Raw genomic sequence first — 24,724 nt, 5'->3', positions numbered from 1 at the left:
GGAAGCTTGATTTCAATCTTTGAATTAAATTGAAAAAAGTAGCAAAAAATATATACAAAATAATAAAGATACAAATAAGATACAGAGTAAACAGAGCGCGCGAGAGTACTGAATAGTTTAAAATCGCAAATGTTTAAACTGATAAGACTTAAAAAGAAGTGAAAATGATAAACTTTAGTTACGATGCAAGTGACTGTCATGTCCTGACTGCTAAACACGAGTATGGTATAGACGCTTGACTTGTGCAACCCATTTTGAGAGCGAGAGAGAGAAGACGCGGCACCGGTTGGTAATATTGCGTCTTGGAGAAACTCACGCGGTTGGTAATATTGCGTCTTGGAGAAAGTTTTAAAATGATTGCTTTGATCGTCATTGGAGGCTGACTTGCTGCTCTCACGCTCAGACAGGTGTTGTTGTTGTGCGTGCTAGGGAACGTAATGTGCCATATGTCATTGCGTCGCTATATCAGTGATATCGCAATATGACGCTTTTTTATCATGTACAAATTTATACCGGTATTATCGTGGACGGTATGATATGGCACAGCCCTACAAGTGACCCATGGAGACTGCTCATGCCAATTTTCACGCTTGTATCATAAACTGAACGATTATATCACTTAGCCGCTCCACTATAGCCACTAACCTATTCTATAATCCATTTGTACTGTATGTCTTTAAATTGAATCACTTTTGAAAGGCATGTTTAAATTATGTTTCATGTCATTAAAAATGTACTGGCCTACTGTATTTTATTTATTCATCAAAGCCAATGTTTACTCGCTTTTTTTACCATTCTAATTAAAAATTAAACCATGTAATGATATTAAAACAAAACAAAGTCTCCCGGACAGCTATATGCAGTATGTCTGTAATGAATATAATAGAAGATATGAATTATGTTCTCCCACGGCACGTCAGACCTGACAGTAGCCCACACTGTGTGTGTGTTGCGGATAGCACCTCATGTCTGACAGATTCACAAAAGACAGTCGGTTGTTGAGCCATTTTTAGCCAGCTGTGGACTGTCAACACTGTGATAGTTGGTTGAGCTGTGTGAGGGAACACAGTCACTCCACTGACTGTAGAGATGGATGTTTCTGGAAATGTCCTCGCTTTCAGGTTAGAGAGCGAGTATTTCTGCCCTCCTGGCCTCTGTATAAGAGTCTGTGACTGGGGAATAAAAGCTGGCGATGGATTATGTGAGCTGTGTGCTTTAGTGCAGCTGTAAGGACTTTTATATGGTAGTTTTCTTTCAACAAGTCACTCTTAATGCTTCACATCTTTATAGTTACTATCTTCAAGGCCGCAGCCTCACTATCTGGCCTTTTCTGCCAATATGATTTCCATCAAGACCATTGAAGGAATGTGGACAAAGGGCTCATTACACATCAGCTAATCATTTGGTCAGCAGTGTGACTGTTAAATAATGCATTGCTGTTGATCAGTTTACATTATTGATGTTGTAAAGTGCACTAGAGATTATGCTTGCTTTTGTGCCTATGCTTGCTCTGGTTTCAGAGTGCTTCCTACCACATACGATTTGGACACATTGGTTTAGGCTTGTAATTAGCATAAAACGTCAGGTTTGAGTCCAATTTGTTTCCTTCACAGATGAGATGGGTTTGATTCTGCTATGATCAGTCATGGTTTAATTGAAGCAGATGATTCTCATGGTGGCAGATGGACTGACGGTGTCACGGGTATAGCAGATGAGAGGATCTTTATTCCAATCCAAGAACATACAAACAAGGATAAACCAAATATGAAGCCAATGGTAATCCAAACAATGAAGGCAACAGCATACGTCTCATGTGATTTCTAAAATATTTTATTTAAATAAATGCTGTTCTTTTGAACTGTCTTTTCATCCAAGAATACTTTTTCAACATTGATTATAATAAATAAAAAACATTGCTCAGCAAATCAGCGTATTAGAATGATTTCTGAAGGATCATGTGACACTGAAGACTGGACACTCAGATTTGCATCACAGGAATAAATTACATTTTAAAATATAAAAAAATGTAAGTTATTTTAAATTGTAATAATATTTCACAATAAATTTCATTTTGGTTAGCCTTAAGAGTCTTCTTTCAAAAACATTTTAAAAGATCATATACCGAGTCCGACCCCCAAAACTTTGATTCTTGAAATTCTTACCATTTCTCTGAAATGAACAGAACAAGACAATGAAACCAAACATAACATGACTGTGACATCCTGAGAAAGTTTATTCTTTTAAAATGAAAGACTGTTTAATCTGGGTCAGGGAAACTTATTCTATGTCACAATTTATCCAGTGAACACTTTTAATAAGGACACAGGTAGGCATTGGCATGCATGGGGCAATTGTTTGTCTGGGAACTTGTTTAGGGGACACAGCTGTGCGTGACTGTCCTTTCACACCACGGTGCACAAGACCATCACTTACGCTGAGGAGAAGGCAGTTTGTGTTTTAGTCGATAAGCACTGTTATGAAGATGCTCTGATGTAACCCGAAACATTGCCCAGTGCCCACAACTTCATTGATCACATGCTGTCTCACTATACTATATATAGAGTAGTGGCTGAAAGTGATGTCTGGAGGGGATATTTGTTTTTAATGACCCTACTAGTTTGATTAAACCATTAAAATATGAAGAAAATATTTTATATTTTAAATATGAGGGAAGAACAAAACACTAAGTTAACCAAGTTAACACTTCATTAAGATATTTATCTGACAAAATTATTTGGCAAAAAAAAAAAAAAACCTACAAACTACAGCTAGAGGTTTTATTTTACTATGAAAAATAAATGCATAGAAAAACAAAAAGCTCACAGGAAAAAGCATACATTGACTACAACATAATAATCAGTTATTAATATTTTGTTTGGTAAAAAATGATGTCTTCAAATGTTTCAAAGCGTTATCACAAATACAACTATTGACTTCAAGCTCAACTAGCAATATGCTTACAAAATCTTTAACAAATGATTAATAATACTTGGATAAAGGGTGAATTTATATACTGTAACTATACAGTACAAGCATTTTTTTCACAATGAACTAATAATCTTTCTCATACTCTATCTTTTCTAACAATGAAAGATTCGGCTTCACACAGCTGTTTTAGTCATGTGACCTCACCTCAGTAATGTGACATTGACGTTTTCTGGCTCCCAGGTGTTCAAAACCTACTGCAATGAAGACTATGACCGGCGGAATGAAGAGGTGGACCCGGTGGCATCCTCAGCTGAGTATGAGCTGGAGAAACGGGTGGAGAAGCTGGAACTTCTCCCTGTGGAACTGGAAAAAGGTGAATAGCGGTGATGGCAGCAGGGCTTCACGTTAACTTTTTTACTCACCACTTTTTTACTCACTGTGGCTAGTGGTTTGCCACAATTTTGACATCGATACCAAGGGGAAAAACTGCCATATAGATATTTTTAATATTATCTCATAATTTGGCAGCAGGAATATTAGGCTACATACATACATACATACTGTTACACATGCGTTTTCTTTCTCAACTGTTTACGTTCACTTAAAACATAACTGACTGTGTTTACGTGAATACTCACCACGACCGGCATTTTGACATTATTTTTGACTGTTTAAGTGCAATAAGCAGCAAAAAAGAACATAATTTAGTACTGATAGCTGGCTTTATGCGCATGCACTTTGAGTGTGAGCACAAAATCTGTGGGAATGAGTAAGATTATACGCAGTACGCACAATCCCACGCCGAAATTCAAGCCCTGCAACATCAAAAACATTCATCCGGAGCAAATGAAACGAGTGAGTGAGGAGAGGAGGGTTTGTGTGTAACTTGCTGTCGGAGAGATGAGAGAGAGAGAAAGTGCAGCTAATATTCTGCATCCGTTCTGTGGGAAATGAGCATTGGAAGCATTACATATATTTCAGTATCGATATGTATCGAAAAATCGATATTTTTGACAACACTACATTGCACTTAGCTTATTATTTCAGATGCTATAAGACTAAAATTGAACCTGTCAAAGTGGCTAGTAGGAGTGACTGCGTTACACGCGACTATTGAAATCATTTGGCAGGTGTTAATGTCAAGCCCTTGATGTCAGTGTCAGAGAAAAGAGATTTCTCTGAGGTTGAAAGTTTAGGATAGTTTTCATGACAGGCGACACTAGGTGTAGTCATCACGCTTTTCACTCAAGTTATTTTTCAGTCAATTTTGACTCAAAACCTTATGGTTACTGAGATACAATCCCTTGTGACAACTAGCTCCGGTTTCCTCTATATATATATATATATTGTTTTGTTTTTTTCATAAAAAGCAATATAGATACGAATAGGTTTTCAGGGAAATGTTCTGCATGCATCTGTGCATTTTGAGCGCTGTGAAATCAGTGGTAAGCCTTTAATATTGATCAGTCATTATATGCATGCATCCATCCAATGATTTATTGAATTGTCATTCTTTCCATTTGCTCACCACTAATGTTTTTCCTCTCACTGATTTGTGTATGTCAGATGAGGATGGCCTGGGCATCAGTATTATAGGAATGGGGGTTGGTGCTGACGCAGGCCTGGAGAAGCTGGGCATCTTCGTCAAGACCGTCATAGAGGGTGGAGCAGCTGAGAGAGACGGAAGGTAAACTAAACTGCACATAGAAAGTAGTGATAGACTAAAATTCTGAATCCCAGACTTTCAAAGTGGCCTCAGACTGTTGGACTGCACTGTGTGGTTCACTGTCAGAAATAGGGGTACAGTAGGAGTCCATTTCTGTCCCCCAAGGTACAATCTACACTAACGTACCCCATAGGGCTTATTATTGGACCTCAAGGTACATATATGTACCTTTTTGAGGGTCAAAAAGCATTAAAAGGTACATATATGTACCGTTTCTTTTAAAGGTTAAGGTACAATATTGTACCCTTGAGGGGTGACAGTGACAAGCCATTGTACCCCTAAAGGTACAATTATGTACTTTATTTTCTGAGAGTGTATCAAACCCTGCTGAAATCCTGAGAAATGTTACTTTACCAAGCAACTCTATGCTTTGCAATCAGGTTTCAAAAGGACCATTCAATAGCCAGAATGAAATTTCCTCCACCATTAACTCAGGCTGTTTCTGTGCACAGTGTATAACAATGGAGGATTTGACAGCGACATTGAAGTCTTTGCCCTGAAGTCCTTATTTTTTTTATTTTTTGCATAGAGGAATACTTATTTCAAGCTTTCAGTATTAATTAATTGGCGAGATTGCAAAATGAATGTGAAGGTCAAGGTGCGCATTAGGATTCAATCTTGCAAGTGTTTCTCCGTCTGCTTTGCCAGCATAACACACTAGATTTGCAGTGAGCTCGATATCCAGACAGGAATCAAGGGTCAAAGCAATTTGGTCAAACTCACAAAGCTCATTACAGATATCACACAGTTGGAGGAGCTCTTCTTGCAAACACTGCAGCATTCTGAAAATGATATTATCACATGTTGTTAAGGAGCTTACCCGTCTTTGTAATCCTATGCTATGATTGTAATTCCTTCTGTCTTGTGAGCATTATTCTTTAGCTTCTGAAATGAAAGAATGTGATCGGCAAGTCTGAAAACATGAAAATACTGTTCATACTCGTAGAAGAGGGGTTTCTAAACTTTTTTTGTCCCTTTTAAGCCATATGACCTAAATTATTTACTTGAAGTATTCTCTGAGACTTTAAGTAATTATTACTTTTTTCTTTTTTTTTTTTTAAGTCATATTTATGTTAGAATATTATAAAGAATATACATTATATATTTTTGGAAAATGCATTGTATTATAATAATAATAATAATTATTATTATTATTAACAATGATATAATTATTTTTAACATTATTATTATTAACGACAACAATAATTATTATTATGAATAATTATTACATCTTATTATGATTTAATAATTTAATTCACTGTTGGCATCTTTACACTGGTGGAATTATCTTCCTTATGCAGCAATAAATCTTTACACATCTTTACTAAATCTTTGCAATCTTTTATTTTGGGTCTTTACTTTTATCTTTATGTTTTTACAAATTATGTAATCTTAGCGAAATCTCCGGGAAACCCTGTCCTTAGATGTACGATGTCCTTCATACTTCAGCATATTTGATCCACTGAAAAAGCAGAGTTATGAGAAGGCCTCAGGCAGAACATAATTAAGCTTTTTTTAAAGTAATCTCAATATGACAGAGAAATCACTATTCATATCTAGTTCAGTCATGAAACTCTAGAGGGCGCAGGCTGAGAGATCCTTTACATGCATTATCGCATGGCACAAGCTGATTGGTCTCTGCTGATCCTGCTGCAGCCAATGAGATTGCTCGCTCAACATTTAAATTGTCTAATTCAGTGTTTGCTCTGAAACCCTCCACCTCCCCCAGCTCCACCTGCCTAGATCAGCTACGGGATTTATGCATGTTTATTTATGGAACAGCAGCAGCATATCTTACATGCTCACAGTCTGTGTATCTATTAGCAGTACAAGTTCATACTTGCTCTACAGCAGCAATAATCAACAGCAGCAGCACAGCAGATCCAGTCCGACAAGACCAAATACATTAACATTGCCATATTCAATAACATTCTAAAACTATTTTGCGAGTTGTCATGATTGAAATACGTAGCTGTTTTAGAGATTGCACAATGTCCTAATAGTGTCACTGTAACAAGTGTTAAAACATATCCACCTTCATTTTCCACAGAATTATGGTGAACGATCAGATCGTGGAGGTTGACGGCACCAGTCTGGTGGGAGTAACTCAGAGCTTCGCTGCTTCTGTCCTGAGAAACACGCAGGGAGTTGTCAGGTAAGATGCTAGATGTCCACACACATTTTTGCGCGTTTATTATGTTTCATTAATACCAGGTTTGCCCTTTATTGCTGACCTTAATACGTTCTTTTCAAGAAACGGCTGAAGACGCTTCTTTTTCGACAGCACTTGATCCAGTAATACTAACACTTTCTCTTCTATTCTATTCTATAAAAAAAATTTAACAATTAAAAAATGAAAAATGAACATGTACTGCGTTAGATTAAACTGGGAAGGGTCATAGCACTTGCATATTGTTGTCCTACTGTTAGTTTAACTGCTTCTATTGTTCTCATTTGTAAGTCGCTTTGGATAAAAGCGTCTGCTAAATGAATAAATGTAAATGACCACCAGATACCCACATTCGAATCCCCACTATAACTTACACTACTAGAGTGACCAGTGCTTTTTTTAGCGTATGAAATAGCATGACATGTCATCATCTTTCCCTCCCACAGAGCATTTTTGTGAGAATAACACAGAATTCTTGTTAGTGTGTCTAATCTCCCCTTCGACACGACAGCAGAAAGCACGTCTTTGAAAGGAGTATCAGCCAGCAGGAGCACTTCACACTGTGAGAAAACAAGGCTCTTCATTAACAATAGGTCTGCACAGTGTGATGGAGCGTATTGTTTTTCAACAGATGCTGTCAGTGGTGTATTCCACTTCATCTGTAAATATTAACACGTAATACAATTCAACAATTTCATCTGTAAATATTCCCAAATGCATGTTTATTTAAAAAGGCTTCATTTAAAATAATTTACTTAAATGCAACTTTTTGAGAGGAATGGAACTTATTGATTCATATAATTCATATATATATATGGGTCATTGACGAATTTGACGAGGTTTTTAAAAGTGTAAAAAAATAGAATGGAGATTTAACTATATTTGAAACCATTTTTTTTTAGTTTACCTAGGTGTTAACAATAAGATTTTGTGGTTTGTACAATCAATTAATACAGTTTTTTGTAATTTTTTACGAGATGGAAAAAATGTCACCAAAAAAGTCATTCGGTTTAACCACTGATTTGAAAGTTAAAAACTGATTTGACATTGATGTTGAGATAGTATATAGTGTGTACCACAGAAGAAATATAAAAAAAAATGATCACTGATCTCATAAATGTAATCATTTATTGGACTACTCTAAACACTCCAACATATTCAAGTAAAACATTGCACAGGGAAAGGAGAAAAGGGGAAATGTAAAAGAAAGAGCCTTATCTGCTTTATATTTGTATTATTATAGTTCCTTTAGTTATTAAAAACAATATTATTCCATTTAAATATTTACTATATCGGTTTTACCGAATTACCTTTTGACACTTCAAAATCTTTAAAATACCTTTATATGTAGTAAAATATAATTAAAACCTTTTGGATTCAGTAAAAGAGATCAAGTTGTACTACCTTACATACTTTGGATGTTATATATTTGTTTTTTTATTATTATTAAGGCCTTTGGACAAAAAAAAAATGACCCGTCACGTCATTGACCCATATATATATGCTCATCAAGGCTGCATTTATTTAACCAAAAATACAGAAAAAACAGTAATATTGTGAAATATTATTAGAATTTAAAATAATGTTTTTCTCTTTTAATATACTTTAAAGTATAATTTATTTCTGTGACGCAAAACTGAGTTTTCAGCATCATTACGCCAGTCTGAAGTGTCACATGATCCTTCAGAAATCATTCTAATACAGTATGCTGATTTGATACTCAGTTATTATCAATGTTGGACACAGCTGTGCTGTTTAATATTTTCTTAGAACCTGTGATACTTTTTTCAGGATTCGTTGATGAATAAAAAGTATACATTGTTATATACAGTTTTTGGTTATGCCAGATTTTTACTAGAAAACGTCAAATGCATCTAATACCATGAAGCTCTCAGAAACGCACAATTTCACCATAAGTGTATTTTGAACTTTTAGAATTTTATTATTTTTTCTATACTTTCCTGGTTTCGTTTCATTCCCTCCTCCTGGTTGTTTGAGCTCTGTTCTCTCACCGATGAGGCGGTGTGGCCCAGATTCTGAATTTGTGCTAAATTTAACCTACTGTAGGAATTAAGACAGGTCTTAAACTCTGTCTGCACCAGCGACCACCGATAAATATATTAAGATTGGCACTCTATTAAGAGCGAGTCATTGCTGTGATGATTCAGTGTCAGAATCAGGGGGATTTTTTTAGCAAGCTGGCAGGAACAACTCCTCGCTGTGTGAGGCGATGCACACATCCTGAAATGCATCATGTCACCCCAGATGTATGTGAATATAAATGGAGGGATCTCTCAATAGGAGATCTCTGTCCCGGAGCAGTTGGGACTCCCTGCGTGTGGTACCGAGATGGAAGAGAGGACTGTTTCCAGGTCAGCTGCATTGCAAAAGCATCACAGGGTATTGGCCCAGTTGTTGCTTCAGATGTAGATCAAATTTGGACCCTTATCTGTGCCTAACGCAGGGTGATTAGGACTCCATGCTGAGCGCTTCCCTGCTGGTTATCCACAACATGGATTGTGCACCGCAGAGAATGGGGTGAATATTATTGGAGGGAATTGTCTACAATTCCCTCAAATTATTTGACATTTTATGGCTTATGATCGATAAACGGAAGACAAAAATTCTATATTGTTGTCAAAAAAACAACACAGCGCTGAAAACTCAAATCAGTTGTTTTAAATGCTACAAGTGAATGTATGCATCACATTTGATGTGGTTACTGATATCGTACAGATATGTTGTGCATCCTAATTTCATATGCAGAGACAAGTAGGTTAATGTCTTGAAGAGTTTTACCGATATTCAGTTTTTCATTCACAATCAGGTTTACCCATAAATTATGCCATTTGGTGGGTCTTTAAAAATGGCACCCAGTAATGTCACCACTGTGCATTCAATAGGAAGCAACATTCTTCACAAGTTAAGTAACTTGCATAAATTATTTGACTTATTATTATTATTCAAACGTCTTTCTAAAGCAGAATGTCACCTTCAGAGATGAATAATTAATGATTAACAAATTGCAATTCTTTTTGGCGCCACTATTAGTGCAGAAATAACAAACTTTCATTTTCAAGGTATGTGCTTTTGCAGTAAATTTTTCCATGACATTCTCAAGCAGGATTCTTAACATTTTGTACAGTTATTCTGTTCACCTTGTCACAGTCATTTATCACACTGACATCTCCTGCCACGTTCGTTGATTTGTAGGGTATATTATAAAAGAGACAATCCGTCAGTGAACTGAGAACAAAAATGCCTGCTTGAAGCCAGACAATGCAAGAAAAGAGCTTCACTTCATTGAAATAGAAAAGAAGGGTTTTTTATACCGTTCTTTATTTTACTGAACGACACTCAATTTCACCTTCTACATTTTTATACCCTCCTCATTTATGTAAAATCTGTTCTGTTCTTTGTTTCTATTTGAAAATCAATAGCCATGATCTTTTATAGAGTTCAACAGTCGGGTTCCGGAAGTAAAAACTGATTTTAGTGATAACTTATACTGTGAGCTACAAGGTTGTTAAAGGTTGTTAAAACCCCTTGTAGTGAAAATCTATTTTTTAATGTTGTTTATGCAGTATGTCTTTGTCTATGACGCTTTAAGACAAACCATGTGCAAATGAATAAGTTAACACCATTGCTGAGTATTTTCTCCTTAAAACTCCAGTGAACCAAAGACAGTCTCAAAAACGTGGTTTGAAATCGCAGGTGTTTCTGACGTCACAAACTACCTTGGGCTCGGGCTTTAGCATATCATTAACTATGCCGTGAAGAAAGGGAGTCTCAAGAGAAGCCAGGTTATCCTTGTATATTTTTCTGTTGATATGAACAAATGTGTACATTTAGCAATATGATGTATATTACGATGTTATGATGAACTATATGCTTTTCTCCACTGACGTTCTGATTTGTTGATAATGTTTGTAAGGATACTGATTTTTAGAAGGCAGACTGAGATGGCATTTCTATGTCATTTTGGTGATCAAAGATGAGTTTTAAGGGATAAGATTTTTTATTACGGGGGACTTTAATCGACTAGTATATGCTTTTGAAGCCATGATCCCGCGTTATTTCAACATATTGTTAAAATGGCCATGTTTAACAGTGGAATTTGTGGTGAAAAACTACATTACCCATGATGCTGTACATAAAATTCCCTCAATCAGTCAAAACAAGCAAACAGCGCCAAAAGAGCTCTTTAGCTCAACACCTCCACCTATTCCCATGAAGATCTCCATACGCTCTCAAAATATGTATATATGTATATTTGCAATGAACTTAAAATATATTGGTTCTATAGAGATGATTACAATTTTTAAATGAGTAGTTTTATATTTCTACATCGTTTTTAATTTGATTGTTGTTTGCAATGCTTCATGGAATTGTAGTTCTTTCCCTCACTAAAGCCATTAAGTACACAGTCTTGTACCTTTGTATATCTGTCAGGACCATATCGTCAAATACGATTGACAATTAGCATACAGTTTGGATTGGCGGTATGGTTCTGTTCTGGGATAGAACTCCCTGCGTATCCACGCAGTCTAGCATGAATAAGATCAGGGAAAGCAGCGATAACCCCCTTTAGGGTAAACAGAACAGAACCAACATGAATGTATGCAGATATCATTAATTCAAGATTTTAAAGTACAACATAATTCAAGAATTTAATCTGATTCAAGGGAAATCAGAATGCCAAATCCTGGCTGGCGAGAGGAGGAGAGTAATAAGCTCCTGAGAAACGCAATAGCTGAGGATAATACTGAAGGAGCTTATATATGTATACAGTGATAGGCGTCGTATTCCTATAGGTAGACGTGGATCAGCTGAGAGTCACTGATGTGAGCTTGACTAACGTGACCTCCTAGAACTGACGATACACTTGATTTTTGTCCAATTTTCAAATACTTTTAAAAAAATCCCCATGGGAGAAATGAATGGAAAAAATACTTACTTAATACTTAAAAAATATGCACTCCATAGCCTTTACCACTTTGCATGTGATCACAAAGCTCCTCCCTTCTCATTGGCAGTTGGTGTGTCTGTGCAGGTTTGTGATTGGCCGAGAGCGTCCGGGACAGCAGAGCGAGGTGGCTCAGCTCATCAGTCAGACTCTGGAGCAGGAGAGACGTCAGAGAGAGATGATGGAGCAACAGTACGCCCAGTACGACGCTGATGATGACGAGGTGAGCACACAGCAGGTCTGAGCATGTCAGCATCTGTCTGAACAGGTTCATCAACCATCAAATCTATTATCCATGAATCGGCCATGCTATAAGCCAAAACCTGTTACAATTTGTCACAGCAGGATGAAAACAGTTCTGCTGGTCAAAAACTACAACCTAAAACTAATACCATGAACTGTTGAGTTGCACATTTCTTTTTAATCAAGAGATATATTGTATTTTTTTCTCACAATATCCTACATTTTTCTAAATTTGCTGCAGGATGGATAATTCCTTCTTGAATCTTGAGCCCGTAGTGCCGCCAAAACACATAATTTCATTGCTCCATCTAATTAAGTCTTCCTGTTGAAAGGAAAAAAAAACACAAATATATCAATTGTTCCTCCTGGACCAGGGGTTCTTGAAACTGTACTAAACATACACAAAACTGATGACATTGCTGTTTCATTCCAGTTTTTAAGATGGAATTCATGCTGTTAATCACTAATTGAAATTATGAAATTATTTTATTCTATTCATTTTAGCCCAAGGAAGGAGAGATTAATATTTATTAATAATAATAATAATAATAATAATAATAATAATAATAATAATAATCATTATTATTATTATTAAATGTTTATATTTCCTTTCTTAGGAAAAAGATCAACTGAAAAATGAATACAAAGTCAATATTTTCCTGAAAATATTTAATACATTTCTTTGGCTTTAGTGCAACAAGCAGACAATTATTTAATTTTGAAAATTGATGATTTTTTTTTTTCATACAGTAAAAATCAATCGTAATACATAAAAATATACAGTTCCCCTTATATTTTGGCAAATTTGTTATCATATATTTATTATTCGGATGTCACTGGCATAAAAACATTGGCATAAAAACACAAGTGGACTTTCCTGCCTCTCCTCTAAAGATTTCAGCAATGTTACAAAAGTGTGTTTAGGTCGGTGAGGGCTTCTCATGGAAAAACACCCACAGGGGCAGCTTTCTGCTCCATGCAGAGTTAATGGGGTTTGTTATATTACTAGTCACTGAGTTATTGCTCAGTTCTCATTAGTGGATCGGGCGGGCGGCCTGGCTTTTCAGACAAAAGGTCTGACAGTCCACAAGTCTGTTGTCACGTCTGTGCCTGTGCTGCGATCTATTTTTGAAGGATAAAGAGAGCGAGGTGCATTTCCATAATGCATGCGCTACTGTCACGGCAGCGGGATTCTTCACGAAAGCTCTGAAGGCTGACTTAAGAAAGCGTTGAATTAATCGCCCGCTACGTTTCAGAGAAAATGACATCAGTAGACCAGACAAAGCAATTTCTACCTTGTGATTTGGAGGACGCGGACAATTTAGCATTATAGGCTCTTGTGCAGCGCAGAATGATGCAAGACTCACATGTGCTAATGCAAGAGTGAATTTTTAATGCCTCTCGTTATTATTTGTCAGTGAGAATCTAAATGAGCGTTTTTGAATGATGGATATATGTGCGTTGAGTTCTCCTTCAGATTGCATCAGAATCTCACATTCTCGACTGAACTGATATCCTTCTTGTGCACTCGCATGGTTTTATGTGTTCCTCCTCTGCTGGCTCGGATAGGCTGCGCTCTTGAAATAGCTGTGCGATCAGCACTGTTTTATAATTCTGGCACAGGAGGCTTCACCCGGCAGACATGCTGCCCGTAAGGAATTGTAATGAATGTAGCAGTCCTTGCTAAAGATTAGCGGGTTTGCATGTGGGTGGGTGGGTGTTTCTTGCGAACTTGTGTGTTTGAGCGTCAGCATGTGAATGTCTGTTTGAATGTGTCATATCAGTGTCATGCAAGAGGGGCCTCCAAAAATGAAGGTTTAAGGGCTGGTGTGTTCAGTGAGGCAGAATGGTGTGAACCTGCCTGAAAACTCGCTGTGCTGTGGATTAGCAGATGCCTAAACCATTCACAAGCTGCCTGCCAGCGGTAAATGGCCTTAAAAAAGCAGGGTTCTGCAGGATATAGTGCTTATAAGGACATCTAAGAAAGGTTAGTGGTGTTGGAAAGGGCATACAGTGACATCTCAGCCACACTTATACATTTATGAATTTCACAGCTTTATTAAATATCAAACCAAATGGCGCTAAACCTTTTTGTAGGCTTTTTTTTTTTTTTTTTCAATTAAACAACCACAACAGTAGGCTACCTATGAACGTGTAGGCTACATGTTCATGAGTTTATATTGTCTAAGTATGCACAATAAATAAGTAGGCTACTATACTGGTTATTGGCTGGCATTTGGCCTTTTTTAATTTATCATAACGGTCAATATTTATAACATCAACTTATGAAAAATCCAATATCAAACAATCATTTATAATGCCTGTCACACACACCTGTCACACACACACACACACACAAACATTATATGCGTGTGTGTGTGTGTATATACTGTATATGTATTAGTGCTGTCATAAAAGCTTTTGTTCATATATATATATATATATATATATATATATATATATATATATATATACATACACACACACACACACACACATACATATATATATATATATATATATATATATGTATATATATATATATATATATATATATGTGTGTGTGTGTGTGTGTGTGTGTGTGTGTGTGTGTGTGTGTGTGTGTGTGTGTGTGTGTGTGTGTGTCTGTGTGTATACATATATATACATATACATATATATATATATATGCACACACATATATATATATATATATACACACACATATACACACATATATATATACATACATATATTATATAAACAAAAAATTGTTAGATGTGATTAATCGTGATTAATCATTTTGACAGCACTAATATATATACCGTTTTTAATTATAATTAATAATTAATTATTATATTAAATTATAAAATATGTATTCTAAATATAAGTTTAAATTGCTAATTCCTCGTTTTTACATTTAGATTACCTTTGTTTTCTGTTCTACAGATCACTAAAATAAATAAAATAAATGAATACCACTGTTAAATGTTATCTTTAGAAAATCTTAAAATTAGTTTTTTTATTTTTCCAATTTTCTTACTGTTTCTAAATTCACTTGAAGCATTTGTAACTATTTAAGTTTTTGTGTTACTTTTAATTTGAGACTAATTACTATAGACATATTTTACTATAACACAAGATCCAGTAAGTGGCACTTGTTTTGATATTTTGTCATACTGTATAATACAGTGATATTTATACATTTTTAAGTGTGGCTTAAGTACTACTTTCTATATATTCTGTGTATGACCTTCTTGTAATTAGTTTCCTCAAACATGTGAAGTACGGTAACCACCAGTGTGTTAAAAGAATGGTGACACATAAACTAATTGAATGTGACACTCCAAAATGAGCTAATTTGCCCCTTGACTATAACTGAGAGGTAATATTACGCTGATGATGTGGATGATGTGTGTGCTGCTCTCCATGTCCTCTCAATTAACATATAATGTGTGTGAGGAGATGAGAGAGAGACACACAGATGAGACACAAATGAGATTGCTCAGGTTAAAGCAGTACAGTAGAGCAGGGTTACATATGGCCTCCTGCAAGGCAGAATAATTTGATGTGGAAAGGAGGTCTCCCGGGGAACAGCCCTGCCCTGCAACCAGATACAAGCCCCAGCCGAGCAGAACCGACCTGTCCGTGTGTGTGCACATCCAGCCACCTAAAATAACTCTGGCAGACTCAAGCAGGAGAAAGAGATGCTGCATGACTTGTTTTTAGATTGAAAAGACAACAGACCAAAACACTGAAATATTTGGGGTCAGTACCTTTTTTTTTTTTTAAGAAATTAATACATTTATTCAGCAAGGATACATTGAATTGATCAAAAGTGACAGTAAATGCATTTCTATTTCACTTTGAACTTTCTATTCATCAAAAAATCCAGAAAAACATTGTCATGGTTTCAACAAAAATATTAAGCAGCACAACTGTTGCTGTTTTTTTTTTACATTGATAATAATCAGAAATGTTTCTTGAGCAGCAAATCAGCATATTAGAATGATTTCTGAAGAAAGATGATGCTGAAAATTCAGCTTTGATCATGGGAATAAATTACATTTTAAAATTTGTTAAAATAGAAACAGCTATTTTAAACTGTAATATTTCAAAATGGTACAGTATTTGTGATCAAATAAATGGATGGTGAGCATAAGAGACTTCAATTCAAAAACATTCAAAAATCCCAACTTTTAGGTGGTTATTTACTAGCTCAAGTCAAAAGAGTGTGATATTGTTTGGATTCCTCCTTAAAATAAAGTTTGTGGGATTTTTCTCTCATTTTTGTGCTATGCCAAGTTGAATTGCTTAATAGCACAACTCAATGAACCTCACAAATTGAGGTAAAGTTCATGTTTCCATTGGCTAAGCATACCAGTTAATATACAATCAAAACCAGGGTTTTTTAAGGGTATCATAAGTTCTTTAGTATCTGTATTGTTATTTTTAAAATACAATGCCTTCAGTAAAGTTGTTAAGACTATTAAACAGGATTTCTACACGACTTGGAAAAGTATGGAATTTGATTTGAGTAATGCCCAGGTCTGGATAAGTGGAAAAAGAAAATAGAAAAATATTTGTGTGTCCAGACTATTCTAAATTCTAAATATTCTAAAAATAAATGTATCATACAAGCAGTGATTTAATTAATTCTGGATTAAGAGTTAATTCAAGGCGCATATTTTCATTACGTAAAACTGTTTGTCTTTACTATAAGCGAGTCTCTTTTTTTTTTGCTACTCAAACCAGCAACAGATAAAGTAGCAAACCACATTTACAGTATCAAACCGATGTGTCAGAGGTGAATATATGCAGGTTATAAAGCTTTTTAGTTTCTTCTCATCATGTAAGCGCATGCTATCACTTCAAGGTAAACCGATGAAAAAACTGAGAAAATACAAATATTTACAGATGACTGTATATACCAAATATAATGCTGCATGAACCAATGTTAAATATGGTCTGAGGAATCTGGATATTTGAGTCTATAAAAGTGTGGCATTTAAAAATGAAAAATGTGTAGGAACCCTGAGTAAGATATAGGAACCTTCCACATTGATTGCTGTGGTAAATGTGTATTCCCATGTGCCTGTGCTCAGACAGGGGAGTACGCCACGGATGAGGAGGAGGCGGAGGCGGGACAGACCGGAAGGGACAGAGATGTGGCCATTGAGGTTTTCGATTTACCCGAAAATGAGGACATCATCTCGCCATCAGAACTGGATGCCACCAAACTTTATCAGAAGTTTCGAGAGGTAAACCAAGAACGCACAATTGATCAATGAAATTAAGAACTTAAAGGGTTATTTCACCCAAAAATGAAAATTCTGTCAGTAATTACTCACCCTCATGTCACCACGTATCATACACATGACCAGCGTCGCCCAATAGTGAGCCTACGTGGTGACGTGCAACATAGACGCGCTACGCTATTACACTACGTGAAAAGACTCGAGGCCCAGAGAGAAGGAAATGAAAAGTGGAATAAAGTCGTTATTTTTGTTTGTTTTTGCACACAAAAAGTATTCTCGTCGCTTTATAAACTTAAGATTGAGCCACTGTAGTCACTTGGACTATATTAACAATGTATGTCTTTAATACATTTTCTGGGCCAGCAAGTTATAGTGTCCATAAGCCTGTGGAGGAGTAATCCAGCTCTCAGATTTCATCAAAAATATCTTAATTTATGTTCCGAAGATGAACGAAGATCTTACGGGGTTGGAACAACATGAGGGTGAGTAATTACTGACAGAATTTTCATTTTTGGGTGAACTAACCCCTTAACCTTTAAAAACATCAAAAGGTCAAACCTAATATTAAGTCAGGTGTCTTTTGTTTTTTTTTGTTTTTGAGGTTTGCTGAAATAGTCTAAATACAGATTAAAATAATAAATGTCTTGTTTTTTTTGCAAAACATATAAAAATAAAATGAAAGAAATAGACATTTGTTATGTAACTAGTTTATTTCAAGTTTATTTTTATGTTAGATAATAGTTTATATTACATAAATACAATACTGTTTAAATGTTTGCGATACATATCAATACATCAAAATAAAAAAATCATACTTTTATTCAGCAAGGATGCATTAAATTGATCAAAAGTGATGTTAAAGACATCTATAATGTTACAAATAATAACTAATTATTTTAACTTATTCCCCTTGATTTGAGTAATTTACAGGTCTGGATAAGTATGGAAAGAAAAAGAAAACGCTTTTGACATCTTGATCAACTGGAGAAAATAAATGTTCCATTGATCCTTTTCATTTTGTCAATACAACTCATCTGATAACTCAACTTCACTGCTTTTCTTATACTCTGGTGCTGATAAGAGACCATAACCTTTCTATATAAATATTGCATTCCAGAGCTCACTCATTCTTGCTCAGTTGTCTTTTTTCCTGCTCCCACTCTCGTGTTCATTCTCCTGAGACTGCATTTGCACAGAGAGAGAGAGTGTGTCAGTCACGCAGAGAGAGAGAGAGAGAGAGAGCCTCTCTGGTCAGTTCCCTTCGAGAGGAAGATTGTCCCTGATCATCCAGTCATCTCTCATCTACTCTCTCTTATCCCTTTGTTTCCACAGCTGCAGATTAAACACACTGTCACTGAGGCTGAGATCCAGAAACTCAAGAACAAGGTAAGAGGCTACTGTATCTGATAATGTGTGTTTCCCCCACAAATGTAGTTCAGCTACAAATTGGATGTTGATGTTTTGTTTCAACTGGAAGTTACAGTACATTCAAGGAAAAGTACAACTGGTTTTATTGACCTCAGACAGGCAGCAAAAATCAGAGATATTTTAGTAGGTTTTTTATTTTAACTTGAGTTAGTAACTTTATAATGTGCCTTTGTCATTTTTATTATTTAAAAAAATATATTTCTATATAGCTTTAATTTTTATTTCAGCTTTTGTTTTAGTAACTTGAGTAATTTAACTTAAATTCGCAACATAAGATATTTTTTTAAGATACGTTTTTTAAGTCAATTTTTTTCATCAAATATATATATATCATTTTATTTTATTTCAGCTTTTTTTTATTTCCCAAAAGTTTGTTTTAGTTTTAATTAACAATAACAACACTAGCAAAAACAAAAATTTTATTATTAGACTCAAATCTGTTAATCTGTTAAAACAGCAAATACAACAAAACATGTAGGATTTTTTTATTTCATTCAGAACACTGTGCATATGAAACATCATACAATGTTCGCAATGTGATCTCGAAATTATGCTATTTTTCTTTACTCACACTTTCCACATTGACATTCACTATGTAGTGAATAGTGAATGCGTGAATGAGTCAGCAGTTTTGGACAGCAAATGCATGAATGTATAAAGCACCTTCTCTGAGTTCAGCGGTGAGATGTCATGATAGACATGACAGAAGTTTTTCACACTGACAGCTTCTCTCGGTTGTCGTTTGAGAGAGTCTCTTGTTATAGAGCTGAAGCTTTCGTCAATACTATTCACATTATTATTAACGTAAGAGCAGGAGCGGTCATTTATAACTCGAATGTGTCGAGTCTCATCCCCTTCTAGTTATTTTAGCTGCTGCTTGATATTGCAAACTGTTCTTTGTTATCATATTATTTTAATTTATTATCATAATCATAAACACACGGGTTTATAGCTCAAATTATTTTACCATTTACTGCATTTTGTTATTCAGTTATTTACTTACAGCAACTATTGAATCGGAAGTTCACACACATTCACAGAAAATAGCTTACTTCCACGTTGCAAAATAAAGTAGAGTGGTAGACGTGCCAGAGATTGATTACACTGTTCACCTCTTGACAGTGAGGACAGTCCGGGCTAAATTTGACCTTGTGTACGGTGTGAACAAAGCTATTGATATTCGACTTTGGTTTCTTAATTCCCTCTATCTGCTTAATTGTGTAATATTTTTTCTCATCTGTATTGAAGCAATTGTATATTTTGTAATGCTCTCCTTCAGGCCATATATGTCTGATAGCATGTGCATATAAATTGGATGTGCACAGCTTCTTATCTTATTATATTTTGGTGAAATTTGGATTTACAGTTGATTAAGCTGTTTCTAAGTCTCCATAGTCATTTGCCCTGGTTCACACACTTTGCATGTACAGTAGGGGTAGCTGACGTGAAACACTTTTCGGGAAGAGGACGTGTCCTGCGGTGACATGCTATACATCTTTCAAAACAATATTTTGCGTAGCGTAACAATTTATACTAAACTCATTTATCACGGTGTAAAACAATTAAAAATGAACTGGGAGGATTTAAAAAATGTGACAAATGTGTAGACTATTGTCCCAAGATGTACACTTTTTCTTAACATTAATATGCTAACTACACATTTACACTATACAAATTAAAGCTAAATTAAAATGCAAGCTTAGATAGATAGATAGATATCTTATTTTTAATATCTATCTATCTATCTATCTATCTATCTATCTATCTATCTATCTATCTATCTATCTATCTATCTATCTATCTATCTATCTATCTATCTATCTATCTATCTATCTATCTATCTATCTATCTATCTATCTATCTATCTAAACGTAGCATACACAATAATACCAGGATCATTTCTAAGTAAAGTAATGTTTTGTTTTCATGTTGTCTTTATTGTTCACCATATGCTGTATTTCCTCCCTGTGTCTCCATCCTGGTCTCTCTGTTTAGCTGGCCACAGTGGAAAAAGAGAAGGCACGGTGGGAGAGAGAGAAGACGCAGCTCAAGCAAAGCATCGAGGATAACAAGGAGAGGATGCTAAAACTGGAGAGCTATTGGATCGAGGCTCAGACGCTGTGCCATACGGTGAACGAGCATCTGAAGGAGGCCCAGAGTCAGTATCAGACCCTGGAGAAGAAGTACAACAAGGCCAAGAAGCTCATCAAGGACTTCCAGCAGAGGTACATTTACTGAGATGAACGGAGAGTACTTTAACTACGTCCCCTAAACATAATAGATTTCCAAGAGAATACTAATTGCATTTCAGGTAATTACAATAGCAGCGCTGTGCTGAAGACAAGTATTTTGATTACGTGGTTTCCATTCTATCACGAAAGACAACAAATGAGCTGATTACCATAAATGGCAGCAAAACAGCTTCTGAGTTTTTTAAAGGAGCGATCTCTTTTCCGAACCCTAGTGAGCCACCCTATTGTCTGCTGCCTACATAGGGTGCTGCCTTCTTAGGCAATATCCTAACCGTGGACCCTCATAAGCAACCCAAATTGGAAATAATTAGAGGAATATATACTATCGTTCAAAAGTTTGGGGTCATTTAGATGTTTTTTAAAAGACGTCTTTAATGCCGTCTTTTTATTTTTCAGGATACTTTGACAAATAGAATGTTCACAAGAACAGCATTCATTTCAAAAATAAAACTTTTGTAAAATTATAAATATTTTTGCTCTCTTTTGATCAATTTAATGCATCCTTTGCTGAATAGAAGTATTCATTTGTTTAAAGGGGTGGTATAATGCCCTTTTCACAAGATGTAAAATAAGTCTTTGATGTCCCCAGAGTGTGTATGTGAAGTTTTAGCTCAAAATACTCCGTTTTGTGACGTTTTGTGTCTGTCCCTTTAAAGGGGTCATGAACTGGATTGTTTTATTATTTTATAATGTTGCCTGGGGTGCCCTTATAATGTTAGTATGATTTTTACATAAAAAATTGTCATAATTTATAAATAAAAGCCATTTTTCCAAGCCTGATTTCTGCCTCAGATTTGAACGCTCCGTTTTAAGGGGCGTGTCTGCTGTGAGACTGCAGTGCAAACGCCCACTGCTGTGATTGGCTGACATGCTTGCAATGAAATAGCTAGTATTACAGGAACTCTCTCGAAAACTTTTACTACGTTTTTACTATTACAGCTATCGAGATTAACAAATCGTGAAAAGTATCGTTTAAAGCATTATATTTAAATCTATTCCATCACATGAAAGGTTGCAGCATGATGAGCACTGAGCAGATGACAGACAGTCTGTTGATCGCGTGAATAAAGATCTTATCATTGCAACGCAATTTTTGCACTCTCACAAATGCTTACACCAAATCACAATGCAAACACGATGTGAATACACAGTAAGAGCTTCGTTGTGTAGTGTAACAGTGTCATTATTTCATCACGAGTTTGGTAAGTGTCCAGATAAGCTCTCGCGGCTCGCGCTGGAAAGGGATCGTTCTTTGATCGCTTTCTGTATAATTTAATAACAGTTTAAAAAAGATTATTTTCATAATACTACGAGAAATTATGTGAAGTTGATCGTTTAGTCACTGATGCAAACAGTATTGAACGATTTTAAGAGAAATATCTGAACTTGAATAATTACACAGAAATCACTGATCGCAGATCAGGCATTAGAATACACATGGTTACTTACATGTTGCTGGCAGATCCGTGTCGGGGAATTGTGATTGATTTAATAAAGTTTAACCATGCTGGAATCCGAAGGAAGCTTAATGCAGACTGTCTTCTTCCACAAACAGGCGCTGCACAATATTTAGTAAACAGCATGTTTATTGCTTGTAAGTAGCTCGATCCGGTAGCAATTATCATGTCGTCCTATGTTATTTAGCATGTTTGGGCGAATCGGTGGGCGGGGCTAAACAGGCCGTGTTTAAGTAGGTGTTGATCTTCTTTTGTGGAGGCGGTGTTTTATCCTCTTTGACGTCATTGTTCCCCACTTTGAAAAACTAGTCGTTTGCTGAGCCTGATGTCTATAAAAGCTTTTATTGGACTAACAAGGTAGTTTTCAGTTCTGAAACTTACAGGATATTATTATAGTATGATGATCTCTTATATGTCAAAAGCTCAAGGAAACTTTGATTTCTCAGTTCATCACCCCTTTAAATGCAAATGAGCTGCTGCTCCCGGCACAGTGGGCGGAGCTTCAAGAGCTTGCACTCACACAGACATGCACTGAAAATGTAAAAAACTTACAGCCTTTTATGTTCAAACCGGACTCAGACAATGATGGAGAGACTCAAGAAGAAGTGACAACATGTAGACAACATTTCTGAATGGTTAGTTGGTGAATTTATGTAGCTTATGTCTAGTTAGCTTCTAGTCATTGATTAGCATATTCTGCCTTGATAATCTATAAATCGTGTTCAGGGGGCGGGGTTTATGTAAATTCTAGGGTTGGTGATGTCACTAACCCGGGAGGAATGTTGTGTAGTCTCTACCAGCCGTTTGTTGTAGCAATTTCTTTAAAAGCAAATATCTCCCTTTGCTTTGAACTTTGCTCGTCGTAACTTTGCAGATGTTGTTTATGCTCAAACAGCAACATTACACACTAACTAAAGTTAAAAAAGTGAAATCATAATCAACCACCCCTTTAGAAAATTATCTCACGGATCCAAAAACGGTAGTGTATATAAGAAGACTCGACTCACTGTCATTAGCATGTTGTTAAGCTAATAGCATTATACTTTGTTTAAAAAAATAAACAGCATGTACAAATATTAGGTAGAATGGTACATTTTTTATTAGATTGAAGTGTTTTTTCTAAATAATTTTGGTAAAGAATGAATTTATCTCAGTTCACCCACAATCTTGGATGGATTTAGCGCTGTTTGCAGTGCATTATGGGATTGGCTTCTTCACAGATGATACATGCAATGTTGTCTGTAGGATTTAAACAAAAGAAGTCAGCATAATTATGCAGCCTCTCTGTCAGGAGTGTGTTTGTGTTGCTGTACATTGGCAGCTCACTATGTTTTGGCTCAGACTGAGCCTCGGTGACAAGAAATGGTTTGTAGCCATTTTTATGCAATGTCTGTAAATACAATTCTCAAGCTGGACCAGGTCTATGCTGACGTAGCTGATCGAATAGCATGGTCTTTCTGGCGAAACTTGAAGCTAGAAGCTTTACCATTATCCACTAGTCTTTTCAACAGGGCAGGTTGTGTGCTTAAATCCAGCTTAGGTTATAAATGAAAAACTTTGAGTTTATAATGGCTGAAGGTTGTGATGTCTACTAAGAGAATCACACAGTGCGCATTTCTCAAACCGCACTAATGGAAAGTGTGAGCAGCGGAGTGTGTGAGCTGATCTCTGTGGTCATTTCTATCACAACTCCTCTCCTCTGGAGCCTGACTGCCTTTAATTGTGATTTCTCTTCAGGCATTATCACCATAGTTAACTGCAGAGGCGCTGTCTGTCTATGCCGACAAGCCTGAGTAAGCAGTCATGAGACGGCGCTGAACGAGAAGTCTTTCGGCTGACAGTAGTTTGATGGATTTGTTGTTTCGTTATTTGCTTGATAATGAGGCTCTCTGCTCTCAAAGCCCTTCAAAATAGACTAATAGGTCCACACGAACCCATCTCAGCCCATATATGAGCAGAAACATTATCCCTCTGTGCTTGCTTTCAGAGAGATGGAGTTTGCACAGAGGGAGGATGCGGAGAAGAAGAGGCTGGAGGAGGCGGAAAAGGCTCATTTGGCTGAAATCCAGAGTCTTCAAGTGAGGGTAATTATCTGCACACACACACACACACACACACACACACATGTCAGTGCACTTCACTGCATTTCATGGCAACTGTCTCAGACTGTGAAATCACCCAAAGTCCCTTTTCATTAGTCAGATTGTGAGCCCATATGGAAAAGATATATTGCAGTATGTATTGTATTGCTGGAAATGAGTACAAAACAAGCGTAGGAGCAATATGAGAACATTACAAACCTTGTCAGTTTATCTTA

The 24,724-nt window shown here is 36.0% G+C and overlaps 1 protein-coding gene across 3 annotated transcripts in view; it reads left to right on the top strand.

Moving 5' to 3' along the window:
* The window catches only part of ppp1r9a (protein phosphatase 1, regulatory subunit 9A), a 59,980-nt gene that overhangs the window by 20,591 nt on the left and 14,665 nt on the right, over positions 1-24,724 (top strand). For all 3 annotated transcript variants that reach the window (XM_079878225.1, XM_079878226.1, XM_079878224.1), the window contains exons 3-10: positions 3,169-3,301; positions 4,495-4,615; positions 6,705-6,809; positions 11,878-12,013; positions 17,118-17,273; positions 18,603-18,656; positions 20,694-20,923; positions 24,395-24,491. In XM_079878225.1, the coding sequence (XP_079734351.1) occupies positions 3,169-3,301; positions 4,495-4,615; positions 6,705-6,809; positions 11,878-12,013; positions 17,118-17,273; positions 18,603-18,656; positions 20,694-20,923; positions 24,395-24,491 (1,032 nt within the window). The remainder of the gene's footprint in view (positions 1-3,168; positions 3,302-4,494; positions 4,616-6,704; positions 6,810-11,877; positions 12,014-17,117; positions 17,274-18,602; positions 18,657-20,693; positions 20,924-24,394; positions 24,492-24,724) is intronic.

This window comes from Squalius cephalus (assembly GCF_949319135.1).
Source record: "Squalius cephalus genome assembly, chromosome: 8".
Lineage (NCBI taxonomy): Eukaryota > Metazoa > Chordata > Actinopteri > Cypriniformes > Leuciscidae > Squalius > Squalius cephalus.
This window is presented reverse-complemented; position numbering and strand designations above follow the sequence as displayed.